Consider the following 24,702-nt stretch of genomic DNA (forward strand, 5'->3'; position numbering starts at 1 on the left):
CAGTTTTAAGATGATAAAAAATAAAGTCCTGTTTCCAGCCACATTCTGAAGACTTAAGGCCACTTAAGTTTTCTTAAGAAGGGCTAGGAATTTCCCCCAATTCCCCCCTCCTACTCCACCCCCCCCCCGCAAAGGTTTTTCTAGTGGTCTAGTGATCCCCGAGAACAACATTTCAAGGAGCTCAGTGGCCTGCAGTGGAAGGGGTGGGGAATCAGTGAAATTGCCATCCTGTCTTAAGAAAATTCAAGTATTCTTTTTTAAACTGCAAGGTTAGATAACGGTCACTAATGTGGAAAAAATTGATAAAAAGTTGGAATACCACTGCTCATTATTATTGGCCCTTCTATTTTTATTATATATTACACTGTGTACACCATTTGATGTAAATGTGGTTACAGTAAAAGCGTTGTTGTTTGCCACTGTTTATCCAGAAGGCATAGTGAACATGCATCTCTAAGATGCCAAGCTCATTCTCAGCAGCCATACTCTTGCGTCTTTTGGCCCATGCATGCCCCACTCCTGCTTCTCCAGCTGGCCAGCTTGGAACCTCTGGCTGTTGGTGTGCTTTTGACAGCTGGCATTCCTGGGTGCCCCCTTCCACTCAGTATCCCTCAGCCTTTGGACAGCTAGCCCATTTGTCTGCCTGCTGCATAGACATAGCATTCCCGGTAGGGTGGGGCTTGGTTGTTCCACATTCCTCTGGATAGGAGATGGGGCGCAGCGGTAAGCTTGCGTATAACTGGCAAAACTCCTTCCCCTTGAGTGCTGGGAAACAAAGGAAATACACTGTACCAGGAAATACATTAAAGTATGGAACAGTAGGTACCATTTGTCCTCTCTGACATCACATATACTAAAATCAGAAAGATATAGAAGCTGTGTGTGGCCCCTGTACAGGGATGATACACTGGTTCTAAATGTTTAACGCTTTGAAAAGGTAACACTTCTTCCTTTAAATTAATCAGCTCCAAGGCAAATGGATGCTTCAGGCCCAACTCCAACAAGCAAATCGTCACTGCTGGGAAACTTCTATCACCTCCCTTCCTATCTGAAGCTATATGATGTTTTGAAAGCGACCCGTGCCAACTATAAGGTATTGTCTCCTCCTGTTCCTGGAATAGATTGCCAAAATGTGTAAATGGCTCTTGGCATTATCGAAGTTATCATTGTGAACTGTGCTTTGTAAATTTTAGGTCAGAGAATATATCTTTATGTTCACATTTTATACATTCATAAGTGAATTTTTTTGTTTGTTTTTATTTTACTTCATTTATCACCCACCTTTCTCACTGAGACTTAGGTCAGATTACCTAATTTTAAAAACGATTCAGTCAGACTGGAAGGCACTCCAGAGAACAGTTCAATAGAACTAGGAGTACAGAATTGAAAAGCAATGCAAGAAACAAAGAACAAACAAAAAACTGTCTCAGGTGGGACCATGCAGAAAGCCGGCCAGAAGACAACACAGTAAAAGATGAAACATGCAATAGACTATGAGCATCCCTTAGAAAAGCAATCTCATCTATTCTATTACACTATACAAATCTCTTTGTAAAAATGCTCTCCTGAATATGACATGGAAAATATTTAAATGAAGCATATTTATTTTACTCTTTGAAGTGATATCTAAATATAACATGCTGTTCCTGAACGAAAAAGGAAAAGACAAGCACCTGCCTTTTTTCCTAATGGAGTTAACAGCACTTCACTCCACCTGAATTTCTATCAGGAAAACAACATGTAGGACAGGCTTCATTCCCCCACTACTGTGGCCCCAATCCAGTAGAGCACCCACCCTGACAGCTGATTTTCAGGTTAAAATATACCTCCGGAAGTGCAGGCACAGATCCCCAGGTGTATGGTGTCATTTGAAATTCACACATAACTGACAGCACCACGGCCGCTCCTCCTCTACCTCTGCCCCTCTGGAAGGCCCCTCAGCCTTGTGGGCACCACTGTAGTTCTGGGACAAGTTGGCCACATGCTGCATTTGGGCCAGTCCTTCCCGTTTCTGACCTCAGAAATGAAGAAGAGTTGGTTTTTATATGTGAGGTGGGGGGGCTGAGAGAGTTCTAGGAGAGCTGTGACTAGCCCAAGGTCACCCAGTTGGCTTTGTGTGTAGGAGCGGGGAAACAAATCCAGTTCACCAGATTAGCCTCCGCCACTCATGTGGAGGAGTGGGGGATTGAACTTGGTTCTCTGGATCAGAGTCCACCTGCTACTGGATGTGCAGGTAGAGGAAAGACGTCCCGCTTAAAGTGGAGTGTTTGAACCTACATAACATTAGAAATACATGATGGATTTTCACCAGACCAGTGAAGGGCAGATCCCTGCGATATCCTTTCATTTTTGATACACTCGGAACTGGAAAAAAGTGCATATTAAATATATGAAAATAGTCTCCAACATGGGAAGCTGGCACTTCAAAGCACAGTTGTTGTTTTTCTTTAAAGCACAGTTTTTAAACTACTGTAACGCAGCCATTTGTTCTTGTTGTTTTTCCTAATTCTATCTAGATTATATCCTTCACCATACTAAGTTTCATGCTTCTAGAGCAAATCACCTTCCTTTTATAACAAATAAATCCCCAGGCTGTATAATGGTAGTGTAGAAAACCTAGCTGGCTCAGCTGAAGACCCCTGTGGTAGCCCCTCAGGGTTCCTTCCTCCTCAGTATTACCATCATAAATATCATCAAATATGGCTTACCAAGTGGCAGGAGAACCTACACCTGGCAGAATTTTCCCTTTCATGTTTCTTTCCAAAATCTGATTGGCCCTCACAATATGTCCCCAGTCACAGACCTCCTGCTTCTAGATCTCAGTTACCTACAAGGGTATGAATTTTTGTTCTGTTTCTTGCCCTTCTTCTGTTTCATTAAGGGCACTTCATTCAAATAAATGAAGCAAGTAAAGTTTCCACGTCGCTTCCTCTTCCTGCCTGGAATACATTTACCCCCTGAACATCTTGCTTTTGTCACTAGTTTGGTAAATTTCCATAAAGGTGCTCTCAATTTTGTTTGCTTAGGTTACGCTGGATCTCCAGAACAGCACGGAGAAGTTTGGTGGCTTTCTGCGATCTGCCCTGGATGTCCTCTCTCAAATTTTAGAGCTCGCAACTCTTCAAGACATTGGAAAAGTGGGTTGACAATTTCTTATAATGATTAATGCCTTTGAATAGAGAAACCAGCACTGATATTTATTTCTGTATAACCTTTGAACTTGTCATCTCTCTTAAATCTCTAAATGAATTGTTAAATAAATTTGATTGGCATTTATTCAATGTCGCGAGTTGGCATACTTACCAGCCGGCACTGGACAAAGAACAGCCAAACCCCCATGCCCCAGGGAGCGGCGAGAGAGGGTCGGAGGGGGGAGATGGTTCCAGCCAAGTACTTCGGCCGGGGAGGAGGCGCGTCCATGACGAGGAGAAAGGGCCGAGGTGGGAAAGCAGCGGCAACCCGATGCGTCCTGCCGATCAACTGGGCCGGCTATGCCCCACTGCCCAAAGGACGGGGCAAGAACCGCCCAGGGAGGCACGCCCCAGGAAGAGCCGCAGGGAGCGGCCAGCTCCAGTCCTCCCAGCGCAGGCAGCCCCGGCAGCACGGGGGAGTCAGGGAAAGGCCGCACCGGCTGCCAGCCCAACACTGCCCAACAGCTGGGAGGCGGGTGGGCTTGGCAAACAACCCGGAGGCTCCCGCGGGGATGGTGGGGCGAGGAAGAGATGAAACCAGGAAACGTCACGGGGAGGGGCTAGCCTGGGAAGGCTATTTAGGGTCGGCGGGTGCTGAGGCCGAGGAGGATTGTGGTTGCGGGGATAGCCAGGCCGTGGACTCCGTTGTGGAAAGCGTCACCCTGGCAGTGTCAGAGGGGGACGATAGTTCTAGTTCCCCCTCTGAATGGTCTGAGGCCGAGGAGGCCCCGCCTGGCCGACTAAACTCCCAGGAGGGCATGACTGGGGTGGACAACCCCGGGGCGGAACCTCACATTCAGTAAAATATTATCATTTTTAACCTTTCTTTTAGAAAATGTCTCTTAAGGATCAGAAATGTATCTTTTTGTAGAAGGTTTAAGTGCAACTTGTTTTAAATTTTTCTGTTCCAGTACGTTGAAGAAATTTTGGGTTATCTGAAATCCTGTTTCAACAGAGAACCAATGATGGCAACTGTGTGTGTGCAGCAGGTAACAGGCAAAAAAATTGTGCACGTTCTTTGAACAAAGGTAATTCTTATTTCCAAAGCAAACTAAAGCCCTGCAGGAGCTCCACAGGAGACACGGTTGTACTGGTTCATCATGCAGTGCCCCTGTAGTATTTAAAGGCCCTCTATTATATGGGTTTCTCCCTTTTGAGCCCAGGAAAGGCCTGTGTCTACAGTCCTATCCATATGACAGACACTTCATAGAATGGGAAACTCATGCTGTTCTAGTTGCCATAAGCTTGCCTCCCTTTTTGGCAGAAGCTAATTCATAGCAGGTTGCTTTTGCTGAGTTCTCGGTGGTGCGTATGGATGGCACCTTGGCATATCTGTTGCCAGAGGTGGGGCCAGAAAGAGAAGGTCAGTCATTTCTACTCAAACACAGTTGCTTATTGTTAAATTATGCTAGATCTATTGAGAATAATTTGCAACAGTATTAGTATCAGTACAGTGAGTGGAGTCTTCCAGGTGTTCAGTCTCTAGCACCAGTGGGGGGGGGGTAGGGGGAAAAACGGCCTCAGAGGTGTTTCAGACTCCCAGAGCATCCCCAAAACATCAAATGGAAGAACATAAAAATCTTGCCAGCCTAACACCAGCACTTATGACTTGTGGAGCTAGAGGGCCACTGACCTTGCTAACCCTCATACAACCCATGCTCATTTATTCATGTAGGCCCCAAACCACTGTTTCTGGATTGCAATAAAGGGAAAAAAAGACTGGTTTTTTTAAAAAATTATTTATTTAACAAAATTTATGGCCCACCTTCTGTCGCCATAAGGGTCACCAAGGCAGCTAACAAATTAAAACATACGTTACAATCACATTTAAAAAACAATTAAAACCAACAAAAATATCATTCAGCAATTAAAACCAGAGCTAAAATACATATAAAAGTGTAAAAACAACAATTAAAACATTGGGGAGGAGGGAGGGATCACTGAGGGAGTGTCAAAACAAATTTTTAAAAAGTCTTTACCCAATATTTGAAGATGGCAGCAGGAGAGAACAGACAAATCTCTCTGTGGAGAGAGTCCCAGAGTTTTGGTTCACCTACCAAGAAGGCCCTCTTCCGGGTTACCTAATCTCAGAAGGCAAGGATGCCCAATCCAGGGCCTCTGAAGATGACCATAGTGGTTAGGCAGGTTCATAAGGGAGTGGGTGGTCCTTCATTGATGAATACCATACTCCAGACTGCTGAATGATCTCCCCCAGTGGCTGCATGTAGATGTTGAAGAGCACCTTGCTGACTAATGTCTGAGAGGGCTGCCTGTTAATCTTTTAGAACTTCACACATGAGTTGACAGTTCTGAACTCAGCAGCAGTTCCTTCACTTTCTCTAGCAACAGTGACGAGATCTTTGCCTGCTGAGAACCAACTTCAGGACATTCTATGAATTCTGTCTCAGACTTTTACCTGGGAAATCATTACTCTCCCTTCATGGGTGCTGTACTTCATGTGTGCACATGTCTCTTGGATGGTGACTTCCCAGATGGTTCCCTTCTGACTATTGTATTAGCAGCAGCTAGTTGAATCTTCTGTGTCATGGCATTCTACCACCAACAGTTTGACAGTTTTTCCCATTTGGATAATTATTCTCATCATTCCTTGACTGTGTCCCTATGGAACAGTGAACAATTATCCAGTGGTGTCAGTCCAGTGGGAGATAACTCCCACCCTCAGGGGGATGTGACTAACAGTGCATTCCTAAGAAGAGTTACTCCTGTCCAAGCCCATTCTTTTCAATGGTTATCAGACCTCACAAAGGAAGAAGATGTCCTGGTGGTCTCTCCAAAAGAAACAGCAAGAGATTTAGACACCATAGCATTGGAGGGTGCAGCAGCCGTATTGGGAACCGGTGCAAACAGAAGCCTTCTCTTTCAGCCAAGGAATCTCTTCTCGCAACAACCAAGGCACTAGGCAAGGCCCATCTTATTCCTGGGGTATGGCCTTTCTCATCCTCCCTTTACAGAAGGCCTTCACTCCCCCTGATGTTGTGCTGATTGGTAACATGAATAGTTCTTGAGATCATAGAGGGGTCTGAGGAACAGTGTGTTGGGTGTACAGGCAAAGACATTAATGACATTGCTCCACCACTCTGAATTGGAGGATGCTGAGGACTTGGGCATCTCTCATCCCTTAGAAAAGAATAGGGAGCATCTTGATGGGGGTCTCTACTGATCCTGGAGGGCTTTGAGACAACCAGCATGTTTTTAGCCTCTACCTAGTGTACTGCAGTCCCCAAGCAATTAATTCTTGGTGCCAGAAAGGATATCCTCTCCTCCCCCCATCCCAGTTGGGAATGGGGAACAGGTAGTGGAACCTTATCTGATCAGGGCAAATGTCTTCTACATCACACCCTTCCCCATGTCTGCCTTATAAGTGAACATTCAGACTGAGTGATAGGGAAGAAAGGGAGAATGATTAAATAAGTCAGGTTGATTTAAAGCAAATCCTGCCCTTTCTCCTCATCGTGCATTCAAAATGGCTCCTACCTAATAAATTGTATTAATAATAAATATGAAATAACACTTCAGAAATCTGCATGTACACTTCTAAAGTAAAAACAAGAGCCACGGGGCTCAGAGATGGACTGTGCAGGAAAGCAAAGCGCTCTTAACTTGGCTTTGCAAAATAAGGGTCAGCATGAAGTAGGTTTTTTTCTTTTCTTTTTGAGAAGATTCCATAAACAGGTGTCCACTGAGAAGGTGGGAGCATGAACAGGACCCCCAAAGCTGGTCTGAGTTGCTCGATTCACACATCTGCAGGGGGTGCCCCAGTCCAGGGCTCTGGGCTGCCTTCAGGCAAAGCTTGAGGGCCTGTTGCTGGCAGAAGGAGAAACTGCGAAGAATGGGGTTTGTTTCACTCTTTCGATTTAGAGTTTATATGTCTTTGCCTGACTTCTGAATTGTTTCTCCATCTTTCCTTAGCTGCTGAAGACGTTGTTTGGCACAAATTTGGCCTCCCAGTATGACTGCTTGTCTTTGAACCCCAGAGGATCTCAAGGCAAAGCTCAGCGCTTGGGCTCTTCCAATCTGAGACCTGGCCTTTATCATTATTGCTTCATGGCACCTTACACGCATTTTACTCAAGCCCTGGCTGATGCTAGTTTAAGGAACATGGTGCAGGCTGAACAGGAACATGATGCTTCTGGGTAAGTGCAACTCTGATTCCTAATTTCAGATAAGATCTTTGGCTTCCTTATATGAGGGAGGATTTGGACAGAAAGGTTTAGTTACTGAAGTTGCTTAAATTATTCAGTTGTCTTTATTTTTGCCCTGCTTCTTTGGGTGCAGTGAAAGCAAAGATGGGGGCTCTTTTATTACAACCACTTCATCCTCTGCTCCTACTGCAGGAGTTACACCATCATCAGTGGTTTCTTCCTTCATCCATCTGCCAGGACTTGAAAGACAGACTCCTAAGAGCTAAGATGGGGCACTTCTTTTCTGCAGCTTCTTGACTTCATTGGGGGAGCCAGTCTTTGAAAGCTGCGTAACCTAGAGGACTTTGTCATTCTGGGTAGACAATAACAAGGCTTTGCATGCTCAATGGAGCAGTGTGGGAAGGGTAGGGAAAGATTGCTTGCAGTGCAAGTGGCATCTGGGCCTATCCAAACACATCAGTTGCTGTGTGTTTCGCTGCATGGCTTCTTGGTCTGAGGCTTTCACATGTGTATGCTCAAGTTTTGCAGGGTGCAGCATAAGGAGTTATGGCAAAACACCCTCCTGGAGGTAAACTCTTCCTTCTAGTAGTCTGTACATTCCCCATCTGAAGCCCAAATTTAATGTAGAAGGTTCTAGCTAGGCTACTTAGACTGGCTAGGCATACCACTTCACTATACTGACAATTCTGTCAAGGCTCTGACCATTCTCTGGAACAGACAGATGGCCCAGGCTGTTGTCACAATCACCCCTAAGTGCTCTCTCTTCCCCCAGACAGAGCCAAGCAATCTCCCTGGGCCACTGGGGAGCTGATGGGGATGAAACTAGAGGGACGTCAGCTAGTGCTCTGCTGGCGGAAAACTCAGAGTGATACTGAACGAACAAAGCATAGAGCCCATGTTGGATTCTATTCTGTGGCAGTGTTAATAGCGAAAAGGCAATATTTTTGCACCACCGCTACATCGTCTCGTAATCATCCAGCTGAGCTATTTCGTGTGGCTTGGGGACTTTTACATCATAGCCCCAAGGACTTGGATTCTGACCCCACAACGGCCCACTGTGATCGATTTGCCATTTTTGCAGACAAAAACATTCATATTCGCCCTGGGTTAGATGCCAGTGTGGATGCATGTCCAGATCATGTACCTTTGGCATCTGCTTGTCCAGTTTGTATTAATACTTTTCAGCTTGCGGATCCTGAGGATGTGGACAACATCCTTGGATAGGTGAGACCCGCCACCTGTGTTTTTCACCATTGCCCTTTCAGCTGTGTGGGTCTGAGTGGATAAGGAAGTGGTAAATGCTTCCTTTAGAGTGGGAGTTGTGGCACCCATGCTCAAGGAGGCTGTGATTAGACCTGTTTTGAAAAAGCCATCCCTAATCCCTACTATGTTGGAAAATTTCTGGCCAGTCTCCAATCTTTCAGTCTTGGGCAAGGCCCTAAAGCAGGTTGTTGCTTCTCAGTTCCAGGGGCTCTTGAAAGATACTGATTCTCTGGATCCATTTCTGTCTAGCTTCAGAGACTGCTCTGGTCACATTGGTTGATGACCTCTAATTGAGAACTAGGTGTGTGTGTGTGGGGGGGAGTAAGACCCTGCTAGTTTATCTTCATGGCCTCCTTGCAGGCACACATGGGAATTGTGCATGCACAGTTCTCATGTGTGCCTGTAAGGAGGACCCCTCAATTAACAACAGTTACTGGTAAGCAACACTGTTTTCATCTTTGTGGCCTCCTTGCAGGCACACATGGTAACTGTGCATGAACAGGCTGACTTGTTCATGTGCAGTTCCCATGTGTGTCTGCAAGGAAGACCACTCGATGAACAACAGTTACAGCTAAGCAACACTGTTTTCTGCTGGATCTCTCAGCAGCCTTCGACACTATTGACCACAGTATCCTACTGAGACACCTCTCAGCACTTGGACTGAGGGGAACTATGTTACGGTGCTTTGAGTCTTATCTGGGGGGCTGGTCTCAGAACGTGGTTTTGGGGGAATCCCATTTTGCCCCATGGCTGTTGGCCTTTGAGATGCTACAGAGTTCCATCTTAACCCCCTTGCTATTTAATATCTACATGAAGCCACATATTGGTGACACTGCACCAATGATGACCTCTCTCTTCCACCTAATTCCAAGGATGCTGTTGATGTTCTGAGCCAGAGCGTGGTGTCAGTAACGGGCTGGACGAGGGTGAACAAGTTGAAATCCTGACAAGACCGGGGTTCTCTGGGTTAGTAGGAAGGCAGACCAGGGACTTCAAGGTCTCCCCTGTCTTGGATAGGGTTAGACTGCCCTTGAAAAGCCAGGTCCATGGTTTGGGAGTGCTGTATGACACAGGGGTCACCTTAGAAAACCAGGTGGCTGCTGTGGCTCGGAGTGCATTTGCCCATCTACGGCTGTCATATCTAGCCACAGTGATCTGTGACTTAGTTCGTCGAGACTGGACTATTGCAGTTGCTCTGCTTGGGGTTATCCTAGAAGAGTGTTCAAAAGCTGCAGCTAATGCAGAATGCTGTGTCTAGACTGCTGGTTGGGGCCAGCTACGGGGAGCATATTACCCCGATATCACAGCAGTAACACTGGCTACCGAACTGCTCCCGAACCCAGTTCAAAGTGTTGGCTTTTGTCCTTTGAAACCTTGCATGGCTTGGGACTGGGGTATCTGAAGGGCGGTCTTCTCCTATAAGTTTCTCCCTGGGAATTAAGATCACAGGGAAAGGCCCCCCCTGACTGTCCCACCAATCAAAGATGCTTACTTGGTGGGTACACAAGAGAGGGCCTTTTCAGTGGCATCCTCACAATTATGGAACAATCTCCCCCGGAAGGTGCACCGGGGGCCCTCACTGTTGATCTTCAGGAAGCAGCTGAAGACAGTTTATATTTTGGACTGCATTTTGATTGATTTAGCTTTTATTATTAGCAGTCCCATTTGGAGTTTTTAAACTGTGGCTTATGGGTTTTATAATAGTTGTTTTTGTTGTGTTTTTAATAATATTTTAACTATATTGTAAGTTGCCTTGAGTTCTGCAAGGAAGAAAGGTAGCTAGTAAATGTTTAAAATAAATAAATTCATATATATTTCATGTAGCTGAAGGCAATATTCTTCATTGCTATCACCACTTGCTTAGAGGGACTCTGAGCAGGCGCATTCACAGTTTGAGAATATTAATAGAAACACAGTTTTTCTGTGGACAGGCATGGATAAGAAGTTGTGTTCCAAATTAAAGTGTGATTTTTGATTTGTGCTTCAGGATGTTAACTTGGACACGGGGTTGAAGGAGTTTGCCCCTCTTGTACCTTCTCTGATTCCTTGTTGCAGTTCAGCCTCCTAATGCCTGGAAGAGGGTAGAAATTGGAATGTCACTTGTGGGAGGAGGATTGAAAAGGGAAAAGCAGGTCTCCTTTTTAAATAGTAAATATACAAAAGATACGGTAAGAGTCTACCCTGCTTTATAAAGCCCATAAAGTAGTAATCCGAATTGAAAAAGCCCCCAGACACACACACACACACACACACACACACACACACACACACACACTGCATTAATTCATCGCCATGATACCTGTGCAGTTCCACATGGGTATTGTGCACACACAGCCTGGCGCAGAGAGGATTTTTTGAAGCTCAGAACCCCTAGAGGTGCTCCGTTCCCCTCACCCACACTGTTTCCTGTGTTTACCAGCATGATATAGAAGGGGCGGAGCGTCCTCCCCTCAGGTCCCTCTCTGCTGCCGCTGAGAGAGGGGTTGTCAGTTGAAGCTTCATTTCAGCCACCAACAAATCAGAACATCACCTTGCCAGTATTATATCCAGAATCACAGGGTGAAAAAGAGTGAGCCCTGCATTCCTTAGACATATGAAAAGCACTCTTCTTCTGTGTATACAGGACAAAAACATTCAGAAAGGATGACAACCTTTTCATATCCTTCATAGGCCATAATTTGGGCAAGCAGCAGTTATGACAATCCATTTCCATGTAGACAGTAGCTTGTATTAAACTATGTTACAAGCTGGCATGAGATGACTGCTGGCTGCAGGTGCACATTCGCTCCACCTGAACCCAATCCGTCTCAGCTGCTTTTCGCCACGTTCTGTCTGTCAAATCAGTCTGCAAGGCTGTGTGACCATCATCCTGCACCTTTGTGAGGCGTTACTCCATGGACATAGATGCCATGAGAGACACGGCAGTAGGAGGAACATTCCTGCAATCGCTGTTCAACTGAGAGCTCACACCCACCTTCCTAAGACTGGCAAGTCAGTTTGCTAATCTCCCATGTGGGGACTGCACAGGTACCGCAACGATGAAACCAGGGTTTTCATCTCTTTAAGTATTTCTTTAAGTATTTGAAGGGCTGTCACTTAGAGGAGGGCAGGGAGCTGTTCCTGTTGGCAGCAGAGGATAGGACTCGCAATAATGGGTTTAAATTGCAGGCGGAAAGGTGCCAGCTGGATATTAGGAAAAAACTTTTTACAGTGAGAGTTGTTCAACAGTAGAATCAGCTACCTAGGGAGGTGGTGAGCTCCCCTTCACTGGCAGTCTTCAAGCAGAGGCTGGAAAAACACTTGTCAGGGATGCTCTAGGCTGATCTTGCATTGAGTAGCGAGTTGGGCTAGATGGCTTGTATGACCCCTTTCTATTATTCTAGGGTTGCACTTACCTGTAACTGTTGTTCAGTGTGTGGTCATCTACAGGCACACATCCCTCCCTCCTGTCTCTCTGTGACAAACTCTTAACAACCTCGGATAACCTTCACTTCACTCTGGCAGTGGCAGAGATAAACTGAGGGGAGGATGCGCCACCCCCTCTATTTGATGCTGGAAAAAGTAGGAAACAACATGGGGGAAGGGACAGTGTGCCTCTTTGTGATATGAGCTTCAAAAACTCCTCTCCATGGCAAGCCTGCACATGTGTGGTACCCATGTGTGGTGGCACAGGTGAACACTTGGCGAATAACAGTTACAGGTAAGTGCAACCTTGTTTTCCTTGTGGTATCACAAGTTGTCTCCTACTTAGGCCTTCTTGAAAATGGGCTGACCTCTGGTTTCGATTACTTTCATTGCACTGTGTTGGTTGTAGAATAAATGGGTACTATTAATAAGTATTACTGTTTACTTTTATAGCTGGTTTGATGTATTGCAAAAGGTTTCTGCACAACTGAAAACCGGCATAACCAGTGCGGCGAAGCATCGTGCTGACAAGGTACAAACAAAAAGTGTTTTAAACCGTTGCTTTTAGTTCTCTGTGGAAATATTGAAAAGAAAAATCATTCTGAATGTTCGCTTGCCTCGATTTTTTTTCCTTATCCTATGTGGGAGAGATGGTTTGGATTGCAGCCCCCATCCCTCTCTACTGTAAACATAAGGATAAGAGCTAAAATAGTTGGGTACTCATTTCTTTCAATGCACTCCTCCTCCAGTGGGGGGGGGTGCGTGAGGGATGCTTATCTGTCCCTCTGCCCATGATTTAGTTGCCTGCAGTCCCCCCCCCCCACGACACACACACACATGCAGACTCATTTTTCGCAGCCAAGTGAATATGTTTTACTCCAGCTGAGGGGAAATTGTAGTTGGGTCAATCGGGGGGTGGTGGTGGAGCAAACCAGAAGTAGGGGGAAGTTTTGTAATTAGTTCTGTGCCCTTCCCCCTTCCATTGTAATCCAACATGCTGGCATCTGAAGATGTCAGACTGCCAGTGGGACATCTAATGTTGAATTCCTGAAAGACTGCAAAAGTCCAAACCACCACTAAATGTCTCTTGCCTTGAAAATGCTACAGGGGTCACCCTAAGTCGGCTGCGACTTAATGGCACTTTCCACCTCCAACGTAACTTTCTTCCAGCGCTCTGGGTTCCCATTGCGAACTGGTCCATCCCCGACCCTCAGGGGCTACTAATTCCGTTACTAGACCCCAAATATCCTCCCCCTGCACACTTCCCTCTAGTCTTTCATTCAAAGGAGTCCCCGCCGACAGCAAGAGAAACACACTTAGCTCACAGTTGCCTGGGAGAAAGGCAAGCTTATAAATATTTTAAATAAATATAAATGTTACCAACAGGTGCTGTTTCCTCTCATCAGGAGGACCCTCTTGGTAACAGTTCTTACAGAGCCCTCCTCAGTCTCCTTAACCAGAACTCTTCTTAGCCACTTCACCTCGTAGTTGTATTGTAATGTGTGCTTCTGGAACCCAGATTTTCAATGCATTCAAAGAAGAGGCCTCCTTAGAACACGCCTTAATCTTCTACACAACCTCCAAAGGCCAATATCCCTTAGGATCCACCCTGGCACCTTCACCCAGGTCCTTTTCATGCTCAGTTGTGGGAGTCAGGCCTATAGTGAGGACTCTGTGAATGCATGCCTGTGTATCAACTGATATACAGCGATTAAAAGATTTATTTCTGTAGATTCATTTTAACTGTTATTTTTTTTATGGGAATCCTGTTCAGTTGGTGCCTTTTTCACTTTTTCCCATAGAATATTATTCATAATCACATTCGTCTGTTTGAGCCCCTTGTTATCAAAGCTCTGAAGCAGTACACCACAACGACTTCTGTGCAGCTGCAGAGGCAAGTGCTGGATCTCCTGGCACAGCTGGTTCAATTACGGGTTAACTACTGCCTCTTAGATTCTGATCAGGTGAGTCCATGTGGGGGGGGGGGAGGAAACTCTTTATTATCCCCGTGTTATTCATTGCAAAGGGAATAGTTCTGCTATTTTTTGCAGTGATCATTTATCCCAATGATAGAGACAAGAGAGCTGGTAGATCTTAATTCAGTAGGAATCCTTTTCTTCTTCATAGCTATGGATTTGTCATGCATCATATAAACATGTGGGTTGGAGCAAATTAAACTGTTATACCAGAACAGCTGATGGTGCATATAGGTCCCCTTAGCCACCTGACTGGGTCTCCTGTAGTGCAAGGCACCCAGAGATAATGCATTACATGATGAATCTTCCAGCAGCCTTTGTTAAAGTCAGCTGTGTGGACACAGCAGGGACAAGGAGGCAGAGGAAAGCTCATTGCATTTTCATCCAGTGGGTTCAGGCAGTTAGGATTGGATTTTGCGACAGAAAACAAGGCTTACAATTTTCATATTCTAGGCCTCTAGTGCGTATTCCAATCCCTCTAATTTAAATTTCATTTGCTGTGATATTTTGATGTTTAGGTTTTAAAAAAATCCTTTTAGCAGTTTGCCTTGAATTTCATTTATTATATTTTTGAGTGGTGAACGTTTCAGAGTGACTGCTCCAAGTTACCAATTTGTAGTGCACATTTTAAAGCACAAGAGGTCTATAACCAAACTTAACTTGCTCTCCTGCTAGAAAAACATCAGTTGACTGCTGGACCTCCTTTTTGTGTTTAGTCCTGGTTTCAGCAGGTCAGTTGTGAATTTAGGAGTGTGTGCAATTTAACATCTGCCCTCTGTAAATGAATTAAATTTTTAAATCTTGTATCACTAAATTTCAAACTGCTTCGTGGATATATACTGTACTGGTAACAGCCTGAATTATCCACGTCAAGTTTTGTAGTTGGATTATTCAAGGTTTGTGAGTTCTGCTTTTGAACTCAGGTTTATCAGGGATCCCAGAACAGCAATAGTCTTCCTGTGGTTTTTTTGTGTACCAAAATCTGGATGTCATGACTGTAACGTTTTAGTTCGTTTTCGTGGCTTCTGTGCAGTCCCACATGGGGACTGCGCAGGCGCAGGCCAGCCACGGAAAAGATTAGCAGAGCTTCAAGAAGAGTTCGCTCCCAAGGAGCACTCCCCTCCCCCTCCCATCAGGGACCCAGCCTTAACGGCTCTTCCCGCCCAGGAGTCACCTGACCGGAGGGGGTGGGGAGCACTCTTCCCTCAGTTCTCATTCTGCCGCCGCGGAGAGAACAGGGTTTTGGATGAGCTTCGTCTATTGTAACGTCTCTGAGGTAAAAATTTTGACCTTTACCCCAGAGAGACTTGAGTTGTATGGACATGGCCCTGTTTAAGAAGTGCCGCACATGCGGTACAAAAATGGCTTCATCTGATGAGCACAAGGACTGCCTTCTATGTCTGGGCGAGGGCCATGTGGTGGCGGCTTGTAAGGCCTGCTCGCTGTTTACTCATAAATGCCGCCAACAGAGCTAAAAAGTTAATGGCGGCCCTGTATGAAAAATCGCTCCGGCCGGAGCAGACCTTGAGGCCCAGTTCTCTAGACCCCGCTTCCTCGTCTTAAAGGTCCACCTCTCGGGCTAGAGACGATAGAGCCATGTCCGAACCACCGTCGAAAAAACACAAAGATAAAAAGAAGAACCCTGCTTCGCCAAGATCGAAGCAACGGGAAGAGTCGGTTCGATCGACCCCGGAGAGTTCTACCTTACCTAGGCCTTCGACGTCGACTGCATCGACGCCGTGCGCGCCCGATAGACCGGTCGACGTCGGGAGATCGTCGCCGAGGCATCGAGCTCCCTCGCGGAGGGGATCCAGATCTCCGGGGCATACTTCTGCCTCACCTCGTCGCCGCTCCCCGCCGAGTAGAGGCTCAACGCCCCCTAATGATCGGGGTCGGAGCCCACGCTAACGCCTGCAGAGTGCAGCTGCACCTGCCTTAAGGCCCCCTTGCCCCCCATCGCCTTCGGGGGTTGAGGTGCATTCCTCGTCATCGGAGGAAGACGTCTTGGAGGTTCCCGGAGTTGTTATCTCGGACTCAGAGGAGCCCTTGGCGTTGGAGGCGTATCGAAGGGATTATATCCCACACCACGACTGGGGCCCATGGGGGTACTGCCCTCCCCCATGGTATCCGCAGTTCAACTACATCGACCCGCGTCGCCAGCTCGACGTCGACTACTATCATCGTCGCGTCGACGCCGACAGCCTTCACCGGAGTGATGCCGGGACCTACCACCGACGCCGGGGGGACACGATTCCGGCCCATCACCAGAGTGCGCCAGCCCCCTCCACAGCTTTCGCCGACGCCGCTTCTCGACGTCATAAGGTTTCCAGACCTTCGGCTGGCATAGCGCCGACTTCTGCCGTCCCGGCTCCCCTCCCTTCGACGTCGGCAGCGATCGGCGCCGAGGAGCTACCGCCAACAGCGGCTTCGACATCGCGGCCCAGGCAAGTCGCCGAGGTCGACGTCAGCGATGACGCCGCCGACCTGGACTCAGTGTCTTCTTCGGAGGGCACTTCTCTGCCATCCCCGGACGATATCGTGGGAGATCCCACCCCGGTTTCCCCCACAGAGGACCTGAGGGTTTTTTCTGAGCTTTTATTACGCATGGCTAAGGTTTTAGGGTTATCAGCCATTCAGGCAGACCCTAGACCATCTGACCCCATTATGGGTGTTCTTTATAGCCCTGATTCAGGCCCAGCCAAACTACCCATGGTCAAGGGCATTAAAGAGGTTGCCATGGCTACTTGGCAAAGGCCAGCCTCAGTAGTGGCCTCGATTAAGAAAATAGAAAATCTTTACAAGATTAATGAGGTGGATGGGGAGTTTCTTTATAAACATCCGCAGCCCAACTCCATCATTACTGAGGTGCTTGCAGCAAAATATAAATCGGGTGCCCACTCTGCTCCCCTTGATAAGGAGGGGCATAAATTAGACGGGCTAGGCTGAAAGCTTTATTCTTCGGCTGCTCTGGGCATTCGTATTGCCAACTTTGGTGCCCTAATGGGGAGATATCAGATGTCCTTATGGGACAGGGTATCTGAGGTGTTCGATTCTCTGCCCGAGGAGAAGAGAGCTCTCTTGAAGGGCCTCCAATCTGAGGGCCAGAGACTGGGGAAAAACCAGATCGCTCTCTCACGCCATATGGCGGACGCCTCGGGTAGGAGTATGGCGTCAAGTATTGTTCTCCGTCGCCACTCTTGGTTGAGGGATAGGCATCCACGCTGGCCCCTGATGTCAAGGCAAGGATAGAGGACATGCCTTTTGACGTGAAAGCATTGTTTTGCGATTTAACTGATGAAGTGTTACATAATCTTCGCAAACAAAAGGCAACAGCAAAGTCCTTAGGGGTTACCCAGCAGGCTGGCCCCTCCTACAGACCCAGGCCTTTCTATAGGCACTCTCAAACTTATTATTCAGGAAGGGCTCACAGGCCTCAATCATGGGGTTACCAGCAATCCCAGTCCCGTCATTTCCCCACGGCTCAGCAGGACAAAAGATTCACCCCTAGGAGTAGGGGTAAAAAAGGAGGTTACCCTCCACGAGACAACCAAGGGGGAAAGAAGAACGTGTCCTGACTAGCTAGTTTAGGATTACCAATCCCAGTTCTATCTAGCCCTGTTATGGCGGATTTGCCTAGGTCTGGTTCAGTTATGCCAATGTTCTTTGAACACTTGTTCCCCTTCTTGAGTAAATGGTTGCAAATTTCCAATGACTCCTGGGTGTTGAATATTATCTCATCAGGGTACTTCTTGGAATTCACTGATACACCACCGTGTTCTTATCCCAGCCCAGAATCGGGCAGGTTTTCTATACAATTGTTTCAAGAGGTACAGGCCTTGCTGCTAAAGGGAGCGATTCAGATTGTTCCGCCCTCTGAGTCGCAATTAGGCTTCTACTCCAAATATTTCTTGATTGACAAGAAAGGTGGAGAGAAGAGGCCCATTATGGACCTGAGAGATCTTAATGAATATGTCCAGTTCAGGAGGTTTAGGATGTTATCTCTACGTGACATTTTACCCCTCCTCTCGCCTGACATGTGGTTTGCAGTGGTAGACCTCAAGGATGCATATTTCCATATTGCAATCCACAAAAGATGTAGGAAATATCTTAGATTTACATGTCAGGGGGTTACCTACGAGTATACTGTTTTGCCGTTTGGTTTATCTTCCGCCCCACGTGTCTTCACTAAAGTAATGTCGGAAGTAATAGGTTTTCTGACATTACAAGGTTGTACCATCTACCCCTATCTAGATGACTGGCTGGTGGTGGACACATCCCCCCAGAACTTAATCGCATCTCTCACGAAGGTGACGAATACTTTGGCCAGTCTTGGCTTAGTTATTAATTTTGAGAAATCCCGCCTCATACCTTCCAAGAGGGTGGAATTCATTGGAGCTACCCTAGATGCAGAGGCGCATTCGGCTTTCCTACCATTACCTAGAATTAGAGCCATTCAAAAGTTGGTACGGTACTTTTCATCACAGAGGTATCAAAAAGCAGTGACTATTCAGAAATTGTTGGGGCTCATGTCATCGACTACTGCCGTGGTCCCTTACGCTAGGTTACGCATGAGACCCCTCCAAAATTGGTTCTTGAGGGTTTTCAGAATCAACGTTGACCCTCAAGGAAAAATGTGGTCTATCCCCAGAGTGATTATTCGCTCCTTGGCTTGGTGGGCACAGGAGTCCAATCTCCTCAAAGGTATCAGTTTCGGTGTCGTCTCACATGATCTCCAGGTGTTTACTGATGCCTCCATGGGAGGTTGGGGGGCTCATTGCGGATCCCTTATGGCTAAGGGAAGATGGACCCCCCAGCAAGCCTCCTTGCATATCAATCTGTTGGAATTGAAGGCTATTAGATTTGGCCTCCTTTCTTTTGCAGATGTTCTCGCTCAAAAGAATGTGCTCGTCGCATCAGACAACACCACAGCTATGTTTTATATAAACAAGCAAGGGGGCACCAATTCCCTAGCCTTATGTCGGGAGGCATCCCGCATATGGGAGTGGGCGATAGAGCGTCAAATATCCCTCACGGCCATACACGTGGTGGGCTGTTCCAACACTACAGCAGATGCCCTAAGCAGGGATGTGTCCCTAGATCACGAATGGTCCATCCCTTTTTCTTTTCTCAACCCTATTTTCCTCACATGGGGTTGGCCGGAGGTAGATCTCTTCGCTACAAGCGACAACACACGGTGCCCGCAGTTCTGTTCAAGGGCAGGGCGAGAGGTGTCTCTAGGAGACGCTTTTCAACTCCCGTGGTCAGCAACCCTGATGTATGCCTTCCCGCCTATTCCCCTGATCCCCAGAGTGTTAGGGAAGGCCCTCCAGGAAGGAGCCAACTTGATCATGGTAACCCCCTTTTGGCCAAAGAGGCCATGGTTTCCAACCCTCTGGAACATGTCTCATCGGACATACATCAGGTTCCCCGATTCCCCCTCTCTACTGACCAGGGGACGGGTACTACACCACAACCCATCCTCTCTCAGTCTAGCAGCATGGAGGATCACCCCGTGACTCAGTGGTCGGACAGGGTTGCCCATGTCCTCCTCTCTGCACGTAAACCTTCCACCAGAAGATCGTATTCGTTTAAATGGTCACGATTTTCTGAATGGGCTTTGTCTCAGGAGATTGTACCACAACGGTGTAAATTACCGCAGTTGTTTGAGTACCTTTTATCCTTAAAGGACAGTGGATTATCTAACTCGTCCATCAAATGCCACTTGGCAGCTATTTCCGCCTTCCATGACGGAATAGACTCTTGTTCTCTATTTTCAAATAAACTTTGAAGGGCCTCCAGAATTTATTTCCCCAGGTGCATGCTCCAGTCCACCAATGGAGCCTTTCCTTAGTTCTGTCACACCTAACGTCTAAGCCCTTCGAACCCATGGCTTCTTGTGATGTGTCCATGTTGTCCTACAAGACTGCCTTTTTGATAGCCATCACGTCGGCCAGAAGGGTCAGCAATCTGAGGGCCTTAAGAGCGGACCCACCTTTCACGAAGTTCTTTTCAAATAGGGTTGTCCTTTGTCCAAGTTTAGCCTTTCTACCTAAGGTGATGTCAAAATTCCATCTCTCGCAGGATATCACCCTACCTGTGTTTTTCCCTGCCCCACAATCCCCTTCGGAGCAACAATTACGCACCTTGGATGTGCGTAGAGCACTTCTATTCTATTTACAAAGAACCAAACCTTTTAGACAGGATGACAATCTGTTTATTTGTTTTAAAGGGACACATAGGGGTAAGGCAGTCTCCACTCACACACTTTCTAGGTGGGTTGTGTCAGCCATTAGATTGTCCTATCAGTCAGCAGGGGTAGAATACCCTCTGAACCTACACGCACATTCCACGAGAGCACAAGCGGCCTCAGCTGCGTTCGCCTCGACGGTCGACATCTCGGACATCTGGAAGGCAGCGACGTGGTCCAGTCCGACGACCTTCATTCAGCACTACGCCATAGATGTCGACTCAAGAGCTGATGCGGCTGTGGGGAAAACGGTGTTGAACACGTTATTCCGTTGACCATCGCACACCCACCTCCACAGTAAGTGAGCTTGCTATTCTCCCATGTGGGACTGCACAGAAGCCACGAAAACGAAAAACAGTGTTGCACTTACCTGTAACTGTTGTTCGCTGAGTGGTCTTCTGTGCAGGCACACATCCCTCCCTCCTTCCCCGCTGTGGGATGGCACCGTAAAGGAGTGTACTCCCTGCGGCGGCGTTAGGAGAACTGAGGGAAGAGTGCTCCCCACCCCCTCCGGTCAGGTGACTCCTGGGCGGGAAGAGCCGTTAAGGCTGGGTCCCTGATGGGAGGGGGAGGGGAGCGCTCCTTGGGAGCTAACTCTTCTTGAAGCTCTGCTAATCTTTTCCGTGGCTGGCCTGCGCCTGCGCAGTCCCCATGTGTGCCTGCACAGAAGACCACTCAACGAACAACAGTTACAGGTAAGTGCAACACTGTTTTTATGCCTCTATAGCATTAATAGAAGACTGCTTGGCACTTGAATTGTATTTGGCTGTGATTAAGGGGAAAGTGTAGCCTTTTCCATTCCCAGATTCCTGATCAAATATTTTTTGATATTTAGCCTGTTGGTAGAGCCAGGCCATTTGTCCCATTTTTTTTCTAGATGTTTATTCCAAAAGATCGAAGGGGTGCCTGTTTTCTATGTGGAAGATAGCATTTTCCGTAAAGCACAAGCAGATGTTGGCAGCACTTCATACTCATTGAAGTACTGACTTTGTCACTTACAAAGCAAAATGTATTCAAGATGCTTAAATTTTGGGACTCTTTTCTAGAATGCAGTGGCACTATTCCTTGTAATGAGCTTGTTATGCAGGAGATGATGTTATGCAGTGCAGTGTAAAACTGCACTGTAGTACAGGAAAAGCTTTGTTACCCAGCACTTGCTTATCCAGGACACTCAGTTAATTGGCATCACCTACAAGGCAAGCTCCTGCCACTCACCCTGCATTTGCGCCCCCTCCCCACACCTCTAGCTGGCAAACTTGATGCCTCTGGCCCCTGCTGAGCTTCTGACAGACCAGTGCTGCCATCTGACACCATCCTTGGGTTCCTCCTTCCCCCTCCACTTGCCTTTCAGGAGCCCCCTCTGCTAGAGGACTGTTAGGCCTCTGGCCCTTTGTCTGTCTGATGCCTCCACAGCTCGGATGTCTCCACAGCTTAGGGGGAAGGGCAAGGGGCCTGCCAGGCAGGGGGGCTGTTGCTGTGGTGTTCCCAGTGGGGCGGCATTAGGTTGCTGCAGGTTCCTCTGGGTAATGGTGGGGAACACTACGATGCTTGAGTACCTAGCACATTTTCTTAACTGGCAAACCCCATTTCCTATAAGAGCCAGATATCAAAGGTTTTACTGTAAAATTTAATTTTCTCCCCCAAAAGACTGAGTTGGTAGATTTTTAAAAAAAAGAGTTTCTGGCTTGTCAGTATACAAATTACCTTTTGTTAAAAAAAGTCTGCCTCAGTACTTAGTATTGCATACAATTTATTCAGGATATTGACCATGTTTTCAATAATGTTTGCACTACCTAATGACAATGTTTGTTGTACTTGTAGGTATTCATTGGATTTGTGCTAAGGCAGTTTGAATACATAGAAGTGGGACTGTTCAGGTACCAATTCTGCATTACTCAGTCACTTATAATTGCAATGCATTTGTATGAAAGCCAGAAGGCTGAGCTGGAACGGAGGCTGGTTTTTGGGACTATTTTCATATCTTCTGAAGTGTCCTCCCTTTTCAGCAGTTTTTAAAGAGGGGAGGTCTTGAAAGGGAGCAGCAGAAGTGTTCTGTAGATGGGGATGCACCTGTGTCTCTATTGACCAGGTGATGCCTTGCTATGCTGCACTGGGTTCATTGCCTCCTGGTAAAGACAGGGGGCAGCAGCTGAGTTTTCTTGGCAATGGAGATTCCACTCCCGTTATGAAAGTGTAGCGTGCATCTTCTACAAGCTCATATGCCTTTTGGACAGTTGCTCCTCTCTTTTGAAATAGTTTTCCAGAATATTTTTGAGGGCTACCTTCCTGGCCACTGGCCACTTTTCAGAAGGCATGTAAAACTTTTCTGTCTTGCAAGGCTTCCCAAATTGATCCTTTTAGATGGTTCGTGAGCTGTCTTCTGGCCTACGTATGATGTTTATGCTTGGTTGACTGTTTAAAGTGTGTGCACTTTGATATGGTTTTAATGTGTGATATTGTAAACCACCCTGAACTTTCGGAAGGGTGGTGTATACACTTTAAAATAAACCAAAGATGGGGAGAAGGGCTACAAACAGCCACAAACTCTTTTTATAAGATATATTGGGGTTATTTCAGGGGGCATTTTGTACCTCCCTGTTTTTTCGCCTCTCCAGATATTCGTGGATGCTAATTTCATGCAGGCCTGTTATATGATCCCATTAAGAGTTATGTTGATGAGGTTTGATTTGTTTGTAACAGTTTAGCCAATTTGGCTAATGAGAAGAGACAAAAGGGACTGTTGCTCTCAGAGAAATATGTTGGTCTTTCCTGACATATTTTCCAAAGCAGATGAGCAGAATACACATATTTCCTTTGTGTTGTGCTATTTTTTGTCTTTGCAAACTGTATTATTATTTTATAATGTGGAATGTTGTTAGAATTTTATGTGCACCAGTCACAGGCTGCTCAAGAAAGTGGTAGCATGAAAGAAAGAAGAGAGCATTTTGAAATAGCTTCTTAACCACATCACAGGAGCACATAAATTTTATATTCAACACACAGCACAGGCGCAGGCCAGCCACGGATAAGATTTGTCAGCTTCTAGCAAATTCTAAAGAGAGTACTCCCCCTCCCCTTGGGGCATGCAATCTCCCCGCCCCTCGGTCACATGACCCAAGGAGGAGGGAGCACTCTTCCCTCCAGTTCTCTTTCTGCCGCCACGGAGAGAGAACATGTCTAGCTTCGTCTCTAGCAAACTGGAGTCCAAGAAGGTTCCACCTTTTAAAAAATGCTCCTCTTGCGGTGTGAAGATGGTGAAGACTGACCCTCACAGCGAATGCCTCCCTTGCCTGGGAGAGGGCCATGTTTCAGCAACTTGCAAGAGTTGCTGTAAACTGACCACCAAGGCCTTGGGGGTCCGTTCCAGCCGTCTCATCTCCCATTTCTACAAGGAGTCTCACCGTCCAAGAGGTAGTTCTGCTGAGCCTGGCCCTTCGACCGGTAAGGCTAAATCCGTAGGGGGCACCTTGGCTAAAGAGTCCAAGGGGGTTGCTCCTTCCTAAAAGCCATCATCTGTCATCCTTAAGCCAGCGAAATTTCTTGCTCCGGGTTCGCAAGATGGCCGCAGCCGCGGTTCATCAAGGCATGCTTCCCGCTCTAGATCGCCCAGGCATTGACCGCCCTCAAGGTCATTGAGATCTCCTCGGCGCCGATCTCCTTCGAAGTCACCAAAGGCTCTCCAACATCGTTTGTCTTCGAGGTCGTCCAAGTCTCTTCGACGCCAGTCGCCCTCGACGTCTTCGTGGCGCCGTTCACAAGACAAGGCGCCTCGTCCTTCAGATGCGACTGAGCTGCAGTCCATCATTATTGAGGATTCGCCTCCTCATCCCCTGGCTACCCCCTCGGCTCCACTTCCGAGCAGGGCCCAGGTGGATTCCGCAGAGTTTAAGGAGCACCTCCTTCAACTTTACAAGGACGTGCCTCAACTGCCCCCTAAATCCCCGCAACTAGTCATCAAGGGGCTCGTCCCGTCTCGAACCCGGGCAGCAGCCTCACCAACGATCCGCTTCTCGGCGCCAAAGCCTGACTCCGTCTCGGCATCGACCCACGCGTCGGAGCCAATCCGCTCGTCGGAGCCGTTCGACCCATCGGAGCCATTCCGGTCGACGGAGCCGTTCGACGCGTCGGAGCCGTTCGACCTTTTGGAGCCGTTCCGGTTGTCGGAACCATTTGATCCTTTGGAGCCGTTTCGGTCGTCGGAGCCAATCCAGTTGTAGGAGCCGTTCTGCGCATTGGAGTCGTTCCTCACATCGGAGCCATTCGAGTCGTCGGAGCTGCTCCCGAAGGAGTTCTTCCCTTCGACGCCGAGGTCATCGACGCTGATACCCTACTCCTTCGGCCTATTCAGGTTCCCCGGTTGATTCTCATAGTCGCCAGCATTTCCGTACCCGTTCGCCTATGGGGGCTCTTGTCGAGATCGACGTGCCGTTCTGAGTCCTTCCACTCAAGGCAAGGGC

At 47.3% G+C, this 24,702-nt stretch overlaps 1 protein-coding gene across 1 annotated transcript in view; it reads left to right on the forward strand.

Annotated features, from left to right (window-relative positions):
• The window catches only part of HTT (huntingtin), a 156,153-nt gene that overhangs the window by 51,208 nt on the left and 80,243 nt on the right, over nt 1-24,702 (forward strand). The window contains exons 28-34 of the mRNA XM_056855166.1: nt 966-1,093; nt 3,027-3,137; nt 4,103-4,180; nt 7,122-7,345; nt 12,476-12,554; nt 13,825-13,986; nt 22,067-22,122. Coding sequence (XP_056711144.1) covers nt 966-1,093; nt 3,027-3,137; nt 4,103-4,180; nt 7,122-7,345; nt 12,476-12,554; nt 13,825-13,986; nt 22,067-22,122 — 838 coding nt within the window. The remainder of the gene's footprint in view (nt 1-965; nt 1,094-3,026; nt 3,138-4,102; nt 4,181-7,121; nt 7,346-12,475; nt 12,555-13,824; nt 13,987-22,066; nt 22,123-24,702) is intronic.

Source organism: Euleptes europaea, chromosome 9, assembly GCF_029931775.1.
Source record: "Euleptes europaea isolate rEulEur1 chromosome 9, rEulEur1.hap1, whole genome shotgun sequence".
Lineage (NCBI taxonomy): Eukaryota > Metazoa > Chordata > Lepidosauria > Squamata > Sphaerodactylidae > Euleptes > Euleptes europaea.